Here is an 18,637-nt window from a genome sequence, read left to right as displayed (position 1 = left end):
TTATTATAATAATCTCTGTTTTTTAATTATAACCTAGAAAAAACCAGGCCATACAGAATTAGGAGCTGAAGGGACACTGTGAAGGATGACTAGAAGAGTGTGAGCTCTCTGTCATGCCCAGATAAGGGCCGCTTGAGAGCTCCTTGGTCTAGCAGTAGCGCCAGTGCCTGGGAAGGCACCCGTTACTTAGCAGACCAGGAAAGGGAGTCTCCATTTTTCTGGAGGAGTTAGAGAACACTCTGCTCTACCAGCTCTTGTGGGAGGCCTGGCATTGGCCAGGCCTGCCCACAGTCATCTGGAGGCGTAAACGTCTTCCTGTGGTGCTGCGCTTCTATGGTCACGCTCCTTGTCCACTTTCATGTTCCGCCTGTACACCTGGCTCCTTCTTTTAAGTTTTTAGAAGATAGCAGTAGCAAAATTAGTGAAAGTATTAAAGTCTTTGATCTTTCTGATAAATGCATAGAAGAAATGCTGATGTATGCTGCCTTTCCTCTCTGCCTTGGCTACCACAAAGGGAAAGGCCCCCTGTCCGGTGGACACGTGACTTGCGTGACCTTATCAATCGTTTGAGACGACTCATACTCCTTACCCTGCCCCCTTGCCTAGAATACAATAAATAGCAGCGAGTCCAGGCCACTACAGGTCTCCGCGTCTTGGTGGTAGTGGTCCCCCGGGCCTAGCTGTTTTTCTTTCTGTCTCTGTCTTATGTCTTTATATCTACAATCTCTCGTCTCCACACACGAGGAGAAAAACCCACAGGCCCTGTAGGGCTGGTCCCTACACTTGTTCAATGTAGAGAGAGAGTTAGAGAGAGGGGAATATTGGGATGGATTCATGATGTATGACCTGCTCGCCCACTCCCCTGAGCTCCAAGAGGGCCTTAGAGAATGCCCCCTTCACCAAGATTTAGAACAATAAATTGGTGAGGAGAGCACTGGCATCCTTGGAAAACACTGTCATGGTTGTCCACTTTTGGACAGGAAAAAGTGGAACATACAGCAATTCAAAAGCTGTTATTGTTGTTGTTTTTCCTCCAACTTCAACAAAGATGAAGCCAGGAGGGGCAGAGGCTTGGTAGTAGGTCTTGGGCAGCAGACAAAAGGATGAGCTACCAGAACAGACAGAATAGACATTAGGGACACAGAGCTAATAAGAGTGGATTGACCTGCGGGCTGTTTAAAAGATGTCCCTGTGACTGAAACAGAAGAGCAGCCCACTCCTCTGTCTAGCCTGCTTCATCTGTAAAGTCCTCCTACCCTAATATCTAGGTCTGGTGAATGAAGCCCTGATTTGAGGACGCTATGGAGAATGAGAGCTCCTGGATGAATTCCCAGAAGACCCATCCTGACCAGCTCCAGGCCAGGTACCACGCCTGCAAGGGCAGGAGCAGCATCGCACCTGCCTCCTAAGTGCCGACCCTAAAGCAGGAGGTCTCCATCAAGGGCAGTTTTCTCAGAATTACCCTAACCCCTTGGTCCTGGGCAGGGTTCTGGCTGGACATAGTCTGGAGTGAGGATCTGAGTGAAACCACACCGCGAGGGCGACATTTCCCACTCAGACAAGGAATCTGGCAAGACCGGGGTCCGGCAAGTCGGCTCCGCCATTTCCACCCCTCGAGGCTCCTGCCCCCTCGTGCCTCGCAGGAGCCCTGGTTCCAGCTAACCCCCGGCAGGGGTGCGAGCTGTCCGGAGAGGGGCAGCCGGTATCCATGACATGTCCTCTGGCGGCGGCTCCCTGGGCCTCCTGGCCTGGCTCCTGCTCCTTCAGCCCTGGCCCTGGCAGAACTGGGCGGGCAGGGCGGCGCCACGCCTTCCCTCCGCTCTCCTCTCAGAGGAGGGCCGCGAGAACCCCAAAGCGAGCCCGGCCTCAGCACCTGCGGCGGGCCCCCCACCCAATCTGTTTACGTCCTTCCCAGGTGACTCACTGCGTGGGAGGCCCGCAGGCGGAGGTTGGGCGCCAGGCTGGGGCAGGTGCTACCTGGTAGCCCGGGGAATCTGAAGCGTGGCTCGGGAGCCCTGGGGGACACGGCTCCTTCTTGGCTGTCGTCGGGGCACCCGGGGGAGTCAAGTCCTGTGTCTTTGAGTGAGTTCTTCATCCTACACTATCCTCACCCCAGTGTGTGGCCGAACCCCTCTGAGAATCGTGGGAGGAGTGGACGCGAAGGAAGGGAGGTGGCCCTGGCAGGTGAGCGTGAGGGCCAAAGGCAGGCACATCTGCGGCGGCACCCTGGTCACCACCACGTGGGTGCTGACGGCAGGCCACTGCATTTCCAGGTGAGGAGCCACACGCGGGGCTGGGGGGCCTTCTGGGGCCAGGCCGGCCCCCTCAAGCACCCACTGAGTTCCATTGCCCTGGCAATTTGGCAACAACGAAACAAAACTCACAGTGAAGCCAGAGGGGGTCTCTGCATTCGTCGTCTTGCTATAGGCATGTCTAAGTTGGGCAGGCAAACCAAGTTTGAGAGTGATCAAGGAAGGGTTTTTGGTGATGGAGATGGGGTGGTAGGGATAGTGGCCCCAGAGATTGAGGCTAGTTTGAGAAACATTGGAAATGTATGGAAAAGGCACAAAGGATGTTTCCCAGGCCTTTTCTTAGAGGCATGTCCTCTCTCCCACAGCCGCCTCCGTTACAGTGTCAAGATGGGAGATCGGAGTGTCTATAATGAAAACACAAGTGTGGTGGTCCCTGTCCGAAGAGCTTTTGTCCACCCTAAGTTCTCAACAGTTACAACCATTCAAAATGACCTTGCCCTTCTCCAGCTCCATCATCCTGTGAATTTTACCTCAAACATCCAGCCTATCTGCATCCCTCAGGAGAATTTCCAGGTGGAAGCTAGGACCAGGTGCTGGGTGACTGGATGGGGCAAAACAAAAGAAGGCGGTGAGACTTCAAGGCAGGAAGCAAACTTGGGGCAGAGAGGAAGCACCCTTACCCCTGGAGTAGACAGGAAGGCTACAGAGAGGAGCAGGGAGGCAGACTGCCTGGTGGGTGGCAGGTTGTGAGGGGCATGCAGTTTGGCAGCTGTCAGGGTCATGGTTCCTGGTTGTCTTGGGTGACACCAGAAACTGGGTTGAGTTCTTTTGTTGCAACACAAATATTTGATGGCAGCCATTTAGGAAGACTTTTGTCCTGGGACCTGGAGTTACTGAGCCAGGAGAAGAAGAAACACATGGGCAACATCTCCTTCTGTGGATTTGTTGGGGACACTGTGCTTGACTGGTTTGGGGGGATTTTTAGGTTCCCTGGACAGAGCCAGATGCTATAAAGTTCTCCCCAGGAACACCTCAGAGGGTAATGAGTTGTCTGCCAGTCAGAGCTGCTCCTCATTGGAAGCACCTGCCTTGGTGGACAGGGTATTTTCTGTTCCTGGAGATGTAGAGAGAACCAGAAGACTCCTGTTGGTGGGGTGTAGGCCCTCCTATCCCTGGGGAGAAGCTGGATTTGGTACTTCTGGGGCATTTTCTGCCTGAGAGTCTGTGATCCTGCTCTAGACAGTAAAGATGCTTTACTGATGCACAGGACACACTCTCACTATTACTACTGATACTTTGAGTGATGATACTTGGTTGTCATTTCTCAGGTTGGCAAGGCCTTGCCTCTCCCTCTCCTGAAATATTCTTCCTGTTCCTGTCTTGGTTTTGTTTCTTACATCCTCCTCTCCCCATATCAACTTTGGGCCTTCTGTGTCAAATGAGAATAATACTCACTGCCTTGTCTTTTTCCAGAGGGATGCTGGGTGCTTAGGGGCCTATTGTCCACTTGTGCATATCTGATGATCTTCTTTGATAGGAGAGAAACTTACATCAGAAATTCTCCAGGAGGTGGACCAATACATCATGCGCTATGAGGAATGTAATAAGATAATAAAAAAGGCCTTGTCATCTACTAAGGATGTAATAAAAAAAGGGATGGTCTGTGGCTATAAAGAACAAGGAAAGGATTCTTGCCAGGTAAGTTCATGGATCCTTTCCCCATTCCCAGATGGCAGAGTCTGGGTTATTTGCTGCTTCCTCTGTTCACGCCTAGTTGAGTTAAAGAGATTCATAAAGGGAAACCTGCCATGGCTGCCCTAACTTGGCCTGGTCTGTTCTTTCAAAAGGGAGGAGCACTGCCTGGGGGCACTGCTGGTGTGTGGGAAAGCTGGGGTGGGAAATGCTAATAACATATGCCGTACTAATTGAGGTCCTCCTATGTGATGCTCACCATGCCAGTATGGACATTAACCCTCATTATCTCAGTTAACCCACACCACAACCCTGCAACATAAACATCACACCCCTTGTATGAATGTGGAAGGCGAGATCCAAGGACGTTACTTCAGGATCCTCCTGTGAGTACCAACTCCCAGACCCACGCTCTTCCCTCGGCACCAAGCTGCCTTCCTGAGGAGGGGCCATTTGAGCTGGGTCTTAGAGAATGAGTATTTGGATTTCTTGGAAAGAGGAAAACAGCATTGTAAGGAGACGGAATAGCATGTACAGTGGCTCAGAGGTCTGAGGGTACTTCTCATGTTAAGGGACACTTTGCACATTTGGAGCAATGAGGCAGCAAATGTGGCTGAGAAGTGGGTTGGAGTCAGAATGTGTATGACTTGGAGTGCAGTGCCAATTTTCTAGATTTTGCTCTGGCAGGACTTGGGAGGGGGCTTTGGTGAGCATAATTAGATTTGCCTTTTCGATAAATGACTCCCTGAGCTGTGTGGTACATAGACAGAAGTCTAAATGCTTGTTTTCATCACCTAGGCCATGATAAATTGAGTCCTGAGCAGTGCCTGGGGCAGGGAGGCAAGTGAAGGTGTTTTTGAGGTTGACCCATCCATTCTTATTGACTGACTACATGTAGGAGTGGGGGTGAGGGAGAGGTTCAGGAGGACCCTATTTTTCTGACTGAGATGGTTGGTCAGCAGAGGAGGTTTGGGAAAGGACATGCAGAATTCTGCTTGAGTTGGAGGGTGTGGAGCTGGCTATGTAGGTTAGGAGTTGTAGAGAAACTTCAGGCTAAATACAAGGATTTAGGGGGCAGCCATGCTGAGGTGATGTTCAAGACGTTTAACAGCCACTATGGTTTGGAAAATGAGAAGTCATCATTTTCTCAGAGCATATTAAAGTTTTCCCCTTAACTTTTTAGTTCCCATGCTCACATATTCAGTTGTCATATTCACAGAAATCTGGGCAGTGGGGCCTTTGAGGTGCCAGAGGAAGCCCTATCTGTGCCTGTCTCCTCAACACCTTGTAGTACAGTCAGTCTGCTCTGATATAGATCCTATTCAATTTCTGAAGTTCGTTTCTTTCTCTTTCTCCAGGGAGATTCTGGGGGTCCCTTGGCCTGTGAATATGATGACACATGGGTCCAGGTAGGGATTGTGAGTTGGGGCATTGGCTGTGGTCGCCACGGATTGCCTGGAATTTATACAGAAATTGGTGTCTACAGTAAGTGGCTGATGGCAGTGGTGGATCAAGCTACCTGTTCGTATCCAGCAGTGTTCCTCATTTTACTCCTGCATCTGCTGCTGCCCCTGGGCATCCTGGTGGCCCTGTGATCACCCCAGTCCACTCCCCTTTTGTTTCTGAGTCTTATACTAGGCCTCTCTTCCAACCTCCCACTCCTTCCCAATGCCCTTTCTGCAAATCCCAGTTGGAATCCATGGACCCTCTGGAGATCCATACAATAGAGCATGGCAGGGAGACTGGGGCCTGGAAAGTGCCCCTGCCTGGTGCTCTGGTCACCTGCCTGAGCCGTGCCTGCACCAGGGCTGTGCTCTGGCTGGTGGGAAGGAGGGAGTGAACCGATTGCAGCTAGAGGGCCAGCCGCCCTGCCAGGTGGGCCACGGTGACTCATCAATATCTGGGGGAACATCTATCAAAGAAGAGACATCATCAACGGTGAAGTAAGCGTTCAACGTGGTTCTGGTTTCAGGGCTCCCACCTGAAACTCTGTGAAACCAGCCAGCTGGGTGATTGCTCAGAGAGAGTGAAGGAGGCGTCACCAGGTCCCTGCAGAGGTGTGAGGCCTGGGACTTCCACTCTGGCTCCACTGGGGCTGGAAGAAGATCCCCTGCAGCCCAGTGTGGATCCATCTGTGAGTGGACAGCCTCTGCCACACCAGCTCTCTTGGGGCAACCCATTCTTGGCACTCCCTTCCTCAGTGGCCTAGTGGCCACTTTCAGGGACACTGCAAGTTGTATTGAGTCTGTTATGGAGTGTGGAGTTTTCAGATATCAACTAAATAAATGTTTGGAGAGTCTCCAGTGTTCTGCATTTCTACTGGCCTGGTTATTGGGGACACTGAAGAGAATTTACCTCACATTAAACTTAGGAAGATGTGGATTTTTTTTAAACTAAAGAGTGAGAGGGGTAGTCTCTGCCTACCCAGTTGTGAGTTGGATGGATGGTTTTAGACAGTTGGGTTTGCTGCCTATGCTCTCCATGGCCATCAGCATTTCTGCATGGAGTTTTGTAGCTGAGTTTGCTAGTCATTGCATCTGGGAAGGAGGAAGTGAGAGAAACTGGAAGCAAGAGAGGGGTCAGGGCACTACATCCCAAACTACATCCTCCATTTTCTGCCTATTTCTGCCTCTCCTTCTCCAAACCTTGAGCACCAGATCACTTTAATCAGGCTCTATGGAAAACACAGGGCTGAGGGTTAGGGAGATGATAGGTTGGGGTGCTTACTGATTCTGACCATTTCCCTCATTACCCTATGGGTCCCAGGGTAGTTCTTTGATATGATGCAGACCACATTATTGCTTCCAGTTTCCTCCTTTGTTTATGAAACATTGAAGTTGCCTCCTTTTAGGAGAGGATTAGTGTGTTTTGCCTATGGAAAGAAGGTGCATGTGAGTATTTACATGAATAAAGATTGGTAGAGGCTGAACTGTGGCTCACACCTGTAATCCCAGCACTTTGGGAGGCTGAGGAAGGCAGATTGCTTGAGCCCAGGAGTTCGAGACCAGCCAAGACAACAATGCTAAATCCCGTCTCCACTAACAATACAAAAATTAGCTGGGCATGTTGGTGCATGCCTGTAGTCCAAGCTACTGGGGAGGCTGAGGTGGGAGGATTGCTTGAACCTGGGAGGTCGAGGTTGCAGTGAGCTGAGATCACGCTGCTGCACTCCAGTCTGGGCAACAGAGTGAGACTTTGTTTCAAAAAAAAAAAAAAAAAGGTAGAGATTAGTGGATAACTACTGCTCTGATTACTATCAGATCAGATTTGCATGTTATTGAGCCTCATATAAATGGAGCCATACAGCAAATGCTCTTTTGTGTCTGGCTTCTTACCCTCCACATATTTTTTCCATATGTGGTTTTTGAGATTCATCCATATTGGACCTAGAATTAACCGATGCAGATAACTATTGGATTTCAAGACCTACTATAAAGGTATGGTAATTAAGACAGAGTTGTACTGGCATAAGGTGTTGTGCTGGAGCCCTGTTGATGCTAATAGGGATGGCATCGTATCCAGGAGGCTGAAGAAAAGAGCTGGAGGCAGTGAATGAGACATAGGGTTTATTGGAGGGACTTACATACAGGGGTGGTCCAGTGGCAGCAGGCTGGACAGGAGTACTGCTACTGTTTGTAAGAAACATGCATTTTCACCTAACACCCTCCACCTAGCAACCTCCATCTAATCCAAAACAAAGGGCCTTGATCCCCCTATATGGCCTGTGTTCCAAGGGATGGGCTGGGTGTTCAGATGTCCTTCATAGATAAGGAGGGAATCTCTAGGTTGGCCACTCCTGGATTCCTTAGCTCAGGACTTTGAATACACATTCTTCTTAGATGGTAGGGTCATTCTCCAGATATGCTTAAGTTAAATTATTGCTTTCAGGTGCATTTGCCATACATATATATATCAATGAAACAGGATAGAGGGGGCCGGGCGCGGTGGCTCACGCCTGTAATCCCAGCACTTTGGGAGGCCGAGGCGGGCGGATCACAAGGTCAGGAGATCGAGACCATGGTGAAACCCCGTCTCTACTAAAAATACAAAAAATTAGCCGGGCGCGGTGGCGGGCGCCTGTAGTCCCAGCTACTTGGGAGGCTGAGGCAGGAGAATGGCGTGAACTCGGGAGGCGGAGCTTGCAGTGAGCCGAGATCGCGCCACTGCACTCCAGCCTGGGCGACAGAGCGAGACTCCGCCTCAAAAAAAAAAAAAAAAAAAAAAAAAAAAAAGAAACAGGATAGAGGGTCCAGAAATAGGCCCCAACCCATATGGCCAATTGATTTCAACAAAAGTGCTGAGGTAATTATTTGGGGGAAAGGGTAAGTCTAATAAATGGTGCTGGAATGATGGCATATTCCTATGCAAAAAAAAAAAAAAAAAAAAAAGAGCCTTGATCCTTACCTTGCATTATGTAGAAAAATTAACATATTATAGAACTAAATGTAAAACCTGAATTTATAAAACTTCTCTAAGAAAGCTTGAAGAAAAATCTTTCTGATCTTTGTTAGGCATAGATTCTTTAAATATGATTCAAAAAGTATGTACCACATAAGAAAAGAATGATATATTGGATCTCAACAAAGTTAAACTCTTCTGCTCTTAGAAAGACAGTATTAAGAAAATGAAAATAAAAGCCACAGACTTGAAGAAACATAGCAACAATGTTCACTGTTAAAGAAAAAATTATTCAGTAATGTTTATTAAAGCACAACAAGGAAGACTTTATTGAGGACCAACAAAACAGGTTTAAGGATCACTACAATAGGGTCTCCCTTCCAGGGTGAGGAAGAGAGACTGGGCTCAACTTTGAATACAGTGTAGACATGTGGGAATTTATAACCAAAGAGAAGTGTGGGGATCAGTGGATGGAATATTACTGAGAAGAAATATCAGGGGTGTCTTAGTTCATTTGTGTTGCTTTAACAGGATACCACAGTCTGGGTAATTTATAAAAGAAGATTTATTTTTTACAGTTCTGAGGCTGGAAAGTCCAGTCTTAAGGTGCTGGCATCTTGTGAGGGCCTTCTTGCTGTGTCATCCTGTGGCAGAAGGCAGAAGGCAGAAGGGTGAGAGGGAGGGAGGGAGAGAGAGAGAGAGAGAACTTATAACCTGAAGTCGTTTCATAATTAGCTTTAATTCTGATATAAAATTTGTTATAATGTATTGATTGGTGGAACCCTCATGACCTAAACACTTCCCATTAGGCCCATCTTCAGACACTTTTGCTTTGGGGATAAAGTTTCCAACACATGAACTTTGGGGGACCCAGTGAAACCATAGTAAGGTGTAAGGGGGATCCTGGCTTATCTGACCTAACAGGATTCTTGCTTAAGATAGGCCAGAGTGATCCTAGGGGATGGGAGAGGATGAGGAAACTGATCAGATAATGAGGATAATCAGATAGCAAGAATGGGAGTTCTGGCTAAATGGACTTAGCAGAGTTCTTTTGGTAAAAGCAGATTTTATGAGGAAGTGCACAGACAGATCTAGGAGAAGATTTAGATGCCTGACTAAAGTTTGGCCAGGCAAATAAGTTTTGTCACCATTCAAAGACTTATATATGAATGTTTATCACATCTGTATTCATAACAGCCAGGATCTGGAAACAATCCTAATGTCAACAGTTGAGTGATGAAATACTACTCAGCAATAAAAATAATACACTTTTGTTCATTTAAAAATAAATGAAAAGAAAAAGTAAATAACATTTAAAAAGAAAAAGAATAAAAATGAACTATGAATACGCAAAATGACATGGATGAAATTTAAAAAACATTATGTTGAGTGAAAGAAATTATACTCCCTCAATTTAGATTGCAAGTAGTCTTCCAAGTTAGCAGAACAATTGAGGACTTTCCTATTGCTGGTTAGGGACTGTTCCTCACCACACGTTTGTCCTTTATGACTTCTTTGGTGCAAGTGCTATGTCTTCACTTAATGACCTTTAAGGTTCCTCCTATAGGTCAGCAGTATGAGCTTTAAAAGCTAGCTTTACTGGCCGGGAGCGGTGGCCTGTAATCTCAGAACTTCGGGAGGCTGAGGCAGGTGGGTCACGAAGTCAGGAGATTGAGATCATCCTGGCTAACATGGTGAAACCCCATCTCTACTAAAAACACAAAAATTAGCCAGGTGTGGTGGCTTGCGTCTGTAGTCCCAGCTACTCGGTAGGCTGAGGCAGGAGAATCGCTTGAACCTGGGAGGCGGAGGTTGCAGTGAGCCAAGATTGTGCCACTATACTCCAGCCTGGGCGAAAAATCAAAACTCTGTCTCCAAAAAAAAAAAAAAAAGAGCTAGCTTTACCTTTTACACACACACACAAAGCTAGCTTTACCTTTCACACATGTTACTTTCTTGCAGGTCACCAGTTGCAAAACAGAAATTTCAGACTACTGAACACTTGGGTCTTGAGTAGCTGGAGGAGTAATGAAAAGGAAAGAACGAAGATTCCGAAGTTACCCAACTTCTTTTCTTTCCTACATTTCTATGTGATTGCCTTATCTAAGAAAGTCAGATATCTCACAGCAAGGGGTATGGGAGGAGAAGGGAGTGGCCAAAGAGATTCCGAGATAACTTCATCACCAGATTGATCAGGAATTTATCAAAATCTGGGCTAACTCTAGTCTTTGGTTAGGCATTTTTTTAAAAACAAAAAGAGTGATGTGGAAATTTCAGATCAAGAGACCTAGAAATCAGTCCAAGCATTATTCTATGTTGGGAGCAAGCCCCCCAAAATCTGGCCATAAACTGGCCCTAAAACTGGCCATAAACAAAATCTCTGCAGCACTGTAACATGTTCATAATGGCCCTAATGCCTGAGCTGGAAGGTTGTGGGTTTACGGGAATGACGGCAAGGAACACCTGGCCCGCCTGGGGCAGAAAACTGCTTAAGGGCATTCTTAAGCCACAAACAATAGCATGAGCGATTTATGCCTTAAGGACATGTTCCTGCTGCAGTTAACTAGCCCAAACTATTCCTTTAATTCGGCCTGTCCCTTCGTTTCCCATAAGGGATACTTTTAGTTAATATAATATCTGTAGAAACAATGTTAATGACTGGTTTGCTGTTAATAAATATGTGGGTAAGTCTCTGTTTGGGGCTCTCAGCTCTGAAGGCTGTGAGACCCCTGATTTCCCACTTCACATCTCTATACTTCTGTGTGTGTCTTTAATTCCTCTAGCGCTGCTGGGTTAGGGTCTCCCCAACTGAGCTGGTCTTGGCAATTCTATTATCTATTTTTTAAAAGACACAAAATAGTATTGTAGGGCCATTAAGGAATATTCACTAAAGAACTTGCTTTCCCATTATAAACAATTAGAAAAAACTGGACAGAATTATTTTATTCTGAGTTATTTATTTTATTTTATTTAGAGTTATTTTATTCAGTTATTTATTTTAATAACTTCAGATATTAGGACAATAGCCAATATATTACTGTGATCCTAGAGAGAAGGAAAACAAGTGAAGTGAGTTCTGTAATTATATTGGCCTCCTTTGTGGAGGCAATTTTCAGATGGCACAGAGAGGGAAACCCAAACAGAACACTGATATCACTAAGTGAAGGAGACAGATATTTGAGTTCAGGAAGGCTAGGTATCTGGAGTTTGCAGATGAGAATACTGTAGAGCAGAGGTTGGCAGACTATGGTTGTGGACCAATTTAAGACATAGTCTTTTTTTGTACAGGCCTAAGATAAGAATGATTTATACACTTTTGAAAGACTTGTTTTTATAAAAAGAATATAGCAGAGACTATGTGTGGCCTACAAAGCCTCAAATATTTACTATTTAGCTATATATAGAAAAGTTTCCCAAATCATACTATATAGGGTGAAGATAAGCAGAGAAAGTTCCAGAAATCTGCAGAGCACTCCCTTTTAGGCTTTGGCTGAATGTTAATTTGCACATGAATAGGGTAAATTTCCAGGTGACTAGGCAAAGGACAAATACCAGGGAGCCATAAGTTCAGCAATTCTCAGAACTCACGCAGTACCGGGAGACATTCAAGTTTCATCCAACCAGAGAGCAGGGATCTCACTGAATACTTGGGTGATCAGTAGAGATCCTACAAGATTCACACCTTAATATCAAGGATAAGGTAGCTGATATGGTTTGGTTCTGTGTCCCCACCCAAATCTCATCTTGAATTGTTATCCCTGTGTGTCTATGATGGAACCTGGTAGGAGGTGAGCGGATCATGGTAGTGGTTTCTCCCATGCTGTTCTTATGATAGTGAATGAATTCTCACGAGATCTGCTGGTTTAAAAGTGTTTGGCAGTTCCCCATTTGCTTGCTCTCTCTCCTGCCACCATGTAAGCTGTGCCTTGCTTCTCCTTTGCCTCCCACCATAATTGTAAATTTCTTGAGGCCTCCCCAGTCATGTGAAATTGTGAGCCAATTAAACCTCTTTTGTTTGTAAATTACCCAGTTTCAGGTAGTTCTTTTTAGCTGTGTGAAAATGGACTAATACAGAAAATTGGTACTGGAATAGTGAGGTAATGCTATAAAGATACCTGAAAATGTGGAAGCAACTTTGGAACTGGGTAACACACAGAGGTTGGAACAGTTTGGAGGGCTCAGAAGAAGACAGGAAGATGTGGGAAAGTTTGGAACTTCCTAGAGACTTGTTGAATGGCTTTTGACCAAAATGTTGATAGTGATATGGACAGTGAAGTCCAGGCTGAAGTGGTCTCAGATGGAGATGAGGAACTTATTGGGAACTGGAGTAAAGGTCACTCTTGTTGTGCTTTAGCAAAGAGACTGGTGGCATTTTGTCCCTGTCCTAGAGATCTCTGGAACTGTGAACTTGAGAGAGATGATTTAGGGTATCTGGTGGAAGAAATTTCTAAGCAGCAAAGCGTTCAAGAGGTGACCTGTTTTTTTCTGAAAGTGTAGAGTCAGCCATATGCATTCATAGAGAGATAATCTGAAATTAGTACTTATGTTTAAAAGGGAAGCAGAACATAAAAGTTTGGAAAATTTGCAGCCTGACCATGTGGCAGAAAAGAAAAACCCATGATGTAGAATATAAAACTGAACTTTTGTACTCATTACATTAAAATCTGTTGACCCTTCATTTTGAATGGGCCTTTTACACATGCATAACTTTGTAAAATCATTGGAAAATATTGGTTTACTTAGTTATGCAGATTTTCCAAAAGTTGACACATTTCATTATAGAGTACTGTACAATATCAGAAAAGAATTGCCTTCACTCAGATTATCACCACTGTCATCAGAAAAGTCTTTAATGATTGGAAAGCTGTTGTGTTCATGGTAGCACATACAAATTTTCCAAGATTCAAATTTTCACTTGAAAGCTCAAATTTTAACATAGGCAACAAATACTGTCAGTTATTTTTCTTAAAGTCACAGATTCTAACTTAGTTTATTTTTGAGAAAATGCCTGCCAAATACTTAGGTCAAAATAACAATAGTTCTATTATGATTCATTCTTTGAAAGTAAAAATGATGTCCCATGATAAAACCAGCTAGTTCAGTTCACAACTCAAACAACTGCACATGTGTTTTCTTGAGTCAGCATCATACTTCTGTATACAGCAGCAGTGCTTTATGCATACTTGCCATTTCATCACACAAAATAATTAAATGCATGTGCATTAAAAGATCAATAATAAATAATTTTTACAAAGATTATTTATAAGATATATATATATTTATAATATGTATGAACCCCACTAAGGATGAGATATTGGCCCTCCAGGGTAGAAGGGGGTTGATATAATCATCTTCCTACCAAATAGCTAGTTGGTTTCCTTCAGGAATGTAGCATATCAAAGGCTTGGCATTGCTCTCTGATGCTGACAGATTAGACATTCAGAGCAGTAGTAGCTAGATCACCTTTGTTCAGAGGAAACTCATGCTGTTTTATTGGGTGAATGAATAGCCTCCAATCCTGCCAACACAATTATATTCTTTTCCTGAGCACAGTGTGTAGTGCAGAGGTTGACAAGGACAGGCGCTAGCTGAGCTCTACTGGAGGAGTCATCCTATCCACCTGGTTCAACGTTGAGTGCTTCCTCTTCAGCAGATACCCATTGGTGGGCATTGGCATGAGATTTTAAAAAGCCACACCTATTATACCCACTCCTATAGGTCTAGCCGTGTGCTTCTTCCCCAAATGTTTGAAGTTTGCTCTTAAGGCCCAACCAACCAGACAAGCCATTCTTCACTGCTTGAGGATCCATATATATTCTTACTCAGGCCACTTCTCCCTTTACAGCGAGTTGATGACCAGGTGTACTGTGTGAAACTCTACGTACAGGATTTCCCCTCACCACTGTCTTTTAGGGACACTCATGAATGGGGGATTGTGATGGTTGACACTGAGTGTCAACTTCATTGGACTGAAGGATGCAAAGTATTGATCATGGGTGTGTCTGTGAGGGTGTTGCCAAAGGAGATTAACATTTCAGTCAGTGGATTGGAAAAGGCAAACTCACCCTTAATCTGGGTGGGCACCATTTAATCAGCTGCCAGGACAGCTAGAATATAAAGCAGGCAGAAAAAACATGAAAAGACTAGACTGGTCTAGCTTCCCAGCCCACATCTTTCTCTTGTGCTGGATGCTTCCTGTCCTTGAACATCAGACTCCAAGTTCTTCAGTTTTAGGACTTGGACTGGCTTTTCTTGCTCCTCAGCTTGCAGATGGCTTATTGTGGGACCTTGTGATTGTGTGAGTTAACAAACTCTCATATATATATGTCTCCTGTCTAGAACTCTGACTAACATAGATTTTGGTACCAGGAGTGGTTCTAAAGGAACAGAATATTAAGGATGGAGTTATTTCATTGGTTTTGGGATTTCTGGAATTGGCTGCTTAATATGATTAGACACAACAATGCAAAAGACTCTACTTCTAAACTTTTTTTTTTTTTTTTTTTTTTGAGATGGCGTCTCACCCTGTTGCCCAGGCTGGAGTGTGGTGGCATGATCTTGGCTCACTACCACCTCTGGCTTCCAGATTCAAGAGATTCTCCTGCCCCAGCCTCCCGAGTAGCTGGGATTACAGGCACTGGCCACCAAGCCCGGCTAATTTTAAAAATATTTTTAGTAGAGACAAGGTTTCACCATGTTGGTCAGGCTGGTTTCAAACTCCTGACCTTGTGATCTGCCTGCCTTGGCCTCCCAAAGTGCTGGGATTATAGGCATGTGCTACTGCACCCAGCAAGACTCTACTTCTAATAGTATGGAGAACACTGATAGTCCTTGGCATGAACTGTTTAGAGAGTTATGCAAAATAAATACATTTGACACTCCTGATTCACAGCTCATGAGAGGCAAGGACTTTAGTGACTCTATACACAATACCTTTGACCATATGTGGAGAGCCAAGGAACAAAATGAAGCTGGTTGTTTGCTTTTAAGTTCAGTGGACAAAGTGATGAAAGAGAATGATGAACTCAGGGATTCTAACTCCCAGTTTCAGAAGCAGATACTGAGCCTCAAATCTGCTAAGATTGCCCTGTGTGAGAGTCTTATCTCTTGTAGAGAAAGAGCTGAAATTGTGGAAAAGCAGACATAAGCTCTTATCATGTGAGTGGCTGACCTGCAATGAAATGTGCATGCACAGTCTCGCCAGGTGTCTACTGTTAAAGTGAGGGCATTGATTGGAAAAGAATGGGACCCTGCAACTTGGAATGGGGACTTGTAAGAGGACCCTGATGAAGCTGGGGACACCGAATTAGTAAACTCTGCTGAACTTTTTTGGCCAGAAGAAAAGCTTTCCCATCCCCAGTAGGGGCAACATCCCCTCCCTGACCCATGTTGCCACCAGCCTTTCCACTTTTGTCTAAGGAGATAAACCCTGTGCTGCCTGAGGCAACAGTGATGGCCTCTTCTGAGACAGTTGCCAGACAAGGTAATGTTGATTCTCCTCAGGAGCCACCCCCAATACCCCCATTTGCTTCTAGACCTATAACTAGACCTATAACTAGTCCTGGTGGGCCCTTAGAGGTGAGGTTGAGAGTGTGACCCATGAGAAGGTGCACTACACTTGAAAATAACTACTGGAGTTTTCTAATTTATATAAGCAGAAATCCGGAGAACATGCATGGGAATGGATATTAAGGGTATGGGATAATGGTGGAAGGAACATAGAGTTGGATCAGGATGAATTTATTGATTTGGGCACACCAAGTAGGGACTCTGCATTTAAAGTTGCAGCTCAGTGAGTTAAAATAAGGTTCTAATAGTTTATTTGCTTGGTTAGCTGAAATATGCATTAAAAGATGGCCCACTGTGAGGGAGCTGGAAATGCCTGATCTCCCTTGGTTTAATATAGAGGAAGGCATCCAAAGGCTTAGGGAGATTGAGATGGTGGAGTGGATTAGTCACTTTAGACCTACTCATCCCAGCTGGGAGGGTCCAGAGGATATACCCTTGATCAATGCCTTGTGAAATAGATTCGTGAGGTTAGTACCTGTGTCTTTGAAGGGCCCTGTAAGTGCTCTTCTCTGTATGTCAGATCTAACAGTGGGAACTGCAGTCACTAAATTACAAAATTTAAATACAGTGGGAATAATTGGATCTCAAGGTGGTAGGGGCCAAGTGGTGGCACTTAACCATCAAAGGCAAGTTGGGCATAGCTACCGTAATGAACAGCAGAGGCAAAGCAGCAATCAGAATGGTCTGACTCGTGTAGAGTTCTGGCATTGGGTAATTAATCAAGGTGTTTCTAGAAGTGAAATTGATAGGAAGCCTACTGTATTCCTACTTAATTTATATAAGCAGAAAATTCTAGGTCGGATGGATAACAGACTAATTTGAATTATAAACACAGAGAATCATGGCCCCTCAATCAATTTCCAGACTTGAGCCAGTTTACAGACCCAGAACCCCTTGAATGAAGGGGAGGCTGGGTCCCCTTGAGGAAAGACCCCATTACACTACTGACAACTTGTGCTGTTAATATTTCTCCCATCCTTCCCCAAGGAGACCTATGGCCTTTTACCACGGTAACTGTGCATTGGGGAAAGGGAAATGATCAGATATTTCAGGGACTACTGGACACTGGTTCTGAGCCGACACTGATTCCAGGGTACCCAAAATGTCATTGTGGTCCTCCAGTTAAAGTAGGGACTTATGGAGGTCAGGTAATTAGTGGAGTTTTAGCTGAAGTCTGACCTCGGTCCAGTGGGTCCCTGGACTCATCCTGTGGTCATTACCCCAGTGCCAGAATGCATAATTGGCATAGACATACTTAGCAGCTGACAGAACTCCCACATTGGCTCCCTGACTGGTAGGGCGAGGGCTATTATTGTGGGAAAGGCCAAATGGAAGCCATTAGAGCTGCCTCTATCTAGAAAAATAGTAAATCAAAAACAACATTGCATCCCGGGAGGGACTACAGAGATCAGTGCCACCATCAAGGACTTGAAGATGCAGGGGAGGTGATTCCCACCACATCCCTGTTCAACTCTCCCATTTGGCCTGTGCAGAAGACAGATGGATCTTGGAGAATGATAGCAGATTATCATAAGCTTAACCAAGTGGTGACTCCAGTTGCAGCTGCTGTACCAGATGTGCTTTCATTGTTTAAGCAAATTAGCACATCTCCTGGTACCAAGTATGCAGCCATTGACTTGGCAAATGCCTTTTTTTTCCATTCCTGTCCATAAGGCCCATCAGAAGCAAGTTGCCTTCAGCTGGCAAGGCCAGCAATATACCTTTACTATCCTTCCTCAGGGGTGTATCAACTCTCTGGCTTTGTGTCGTAATCTTATTTGGAGAGCCCTTGATTGCTTTCTGTTTCTGCAGGATACCACACTGGTACATGACATTGATGACATGCTGATTGGATCCAGTGAGCAAGAAGTAGCAAACACTCTGGACTTATTGGTGAGACATTTACATGCCAGAGGATGGGAAATAAATCCAACTAAAATTCAGGGACCTTCTACCTTGGTAAAATTTTTAGGGGTTCAGTGGTGTGGGGCCTATCGAGATATTCCTTCTAAGGTGAAGGATACGTAGCTGCATTTGGCCCCTCTTACAACCAAGGAAGAGGCACACTGCCTAGTGGGTTTATTTGGATTTTGGAGGCAACATATTCCTCATTTGGGTGTGTCACTCTGACCCATTTATCGAGTGACCTGAAAGGATGCCAGTTTTGAGTGGGGTCCAGAACAAGAGAAGGCTCTGCAACAGGTCCAGGCTGCTGTGCAAGCTGCTCTGCCACTTGGGCCATATGACCCAGCAGATCCAATGGTGCTTGAGGTGTCAGTGGCAGACAGGGTTGCTGTTTGGAGCCTCTGGCAGGCCCCCATAGGTGAATCACAACAGAGGCCTCTAGGATTTTGGAGCAAGGCCCTGCTATCTTCTGCAGATAACTACTGTCCTTTTGAGAGTCAGCTCTTGGCCTGTTACTAGGCTTTGGTGGAAACTGAATGTTTGACTATGGGTCATCAAGTCACCATGTGACCTGAACTGCCGATCACGAACTGAGTGCTTTCAGACCCATCTAGCCATAAAGTGGGTTGTGCACAGCAGCATTCCATTATCAAATTGAAGTGGTATATATGTGATTAGGCTCAAGAAGGTCCTGAAAGCACAGTAAGTTACACGAGGAAGTCGTTCAAATGCCCATAGTTTCCACTCCTGCCACCCTGCCTTCTCTCCCCCAGCCTGCACTGATGGCCTCATGAGGAGTTTCCTATGGTCAGTTGTAGAGG

The 18,637-nt window shown here is 45.4% G+C and overlaps 1 protein-coding gene across 1 annotated transcript; it reads left to right on the top strand.

Annotated features, from left to right (window-relative positions):
* The first annotated feature begins 1,713 nt into the window (after positions 1-1,713).
* PRSS42P lies at positions 1,714-6,206 on the top strand. Its single transcript, XM_010374812.2, has 6 exons — positions 1,714-1,927; positions 2,117-2,273; positions 2,618-2,880; positions 3,793-3,950; positions 5,303-5,429; positions 5,917-6,206. The coding sequence occupies exons 1-6, from the start codon at positions 1,714-1,716 to the stop codon at positions 5,937-5,939; spliced, it is 942 nt and encodes a 313-aa protein (XP_010373114.2). The 3' UTR covers positions 5,940-6,206.
* Positions 6,207-18,637: the final 12,431 nt, after the last annotated feature.

This window comes from Rhinopithecus roxellana, chromosome 1 (genome assembly GCF_007565055.1).
Source record: "Rhinopithecus roxellana isolate Shanxi Qingling chromosome 1, ASM756505v1, whole genome shotgun sequence".
In the NCBI taxonomy this organism is placed as follows: Eukaryota; Metazoa; Chordata; class Mammalia; order Primates; family Cercopithecidae; genus Rhinopithecus; species Rhinopithecus roxellana.
The sequence above is the reverse complement of the archived record's forward strand: the minus strand, read 5'-3'. Positions and strand labels throughout refer to the sequence as shown.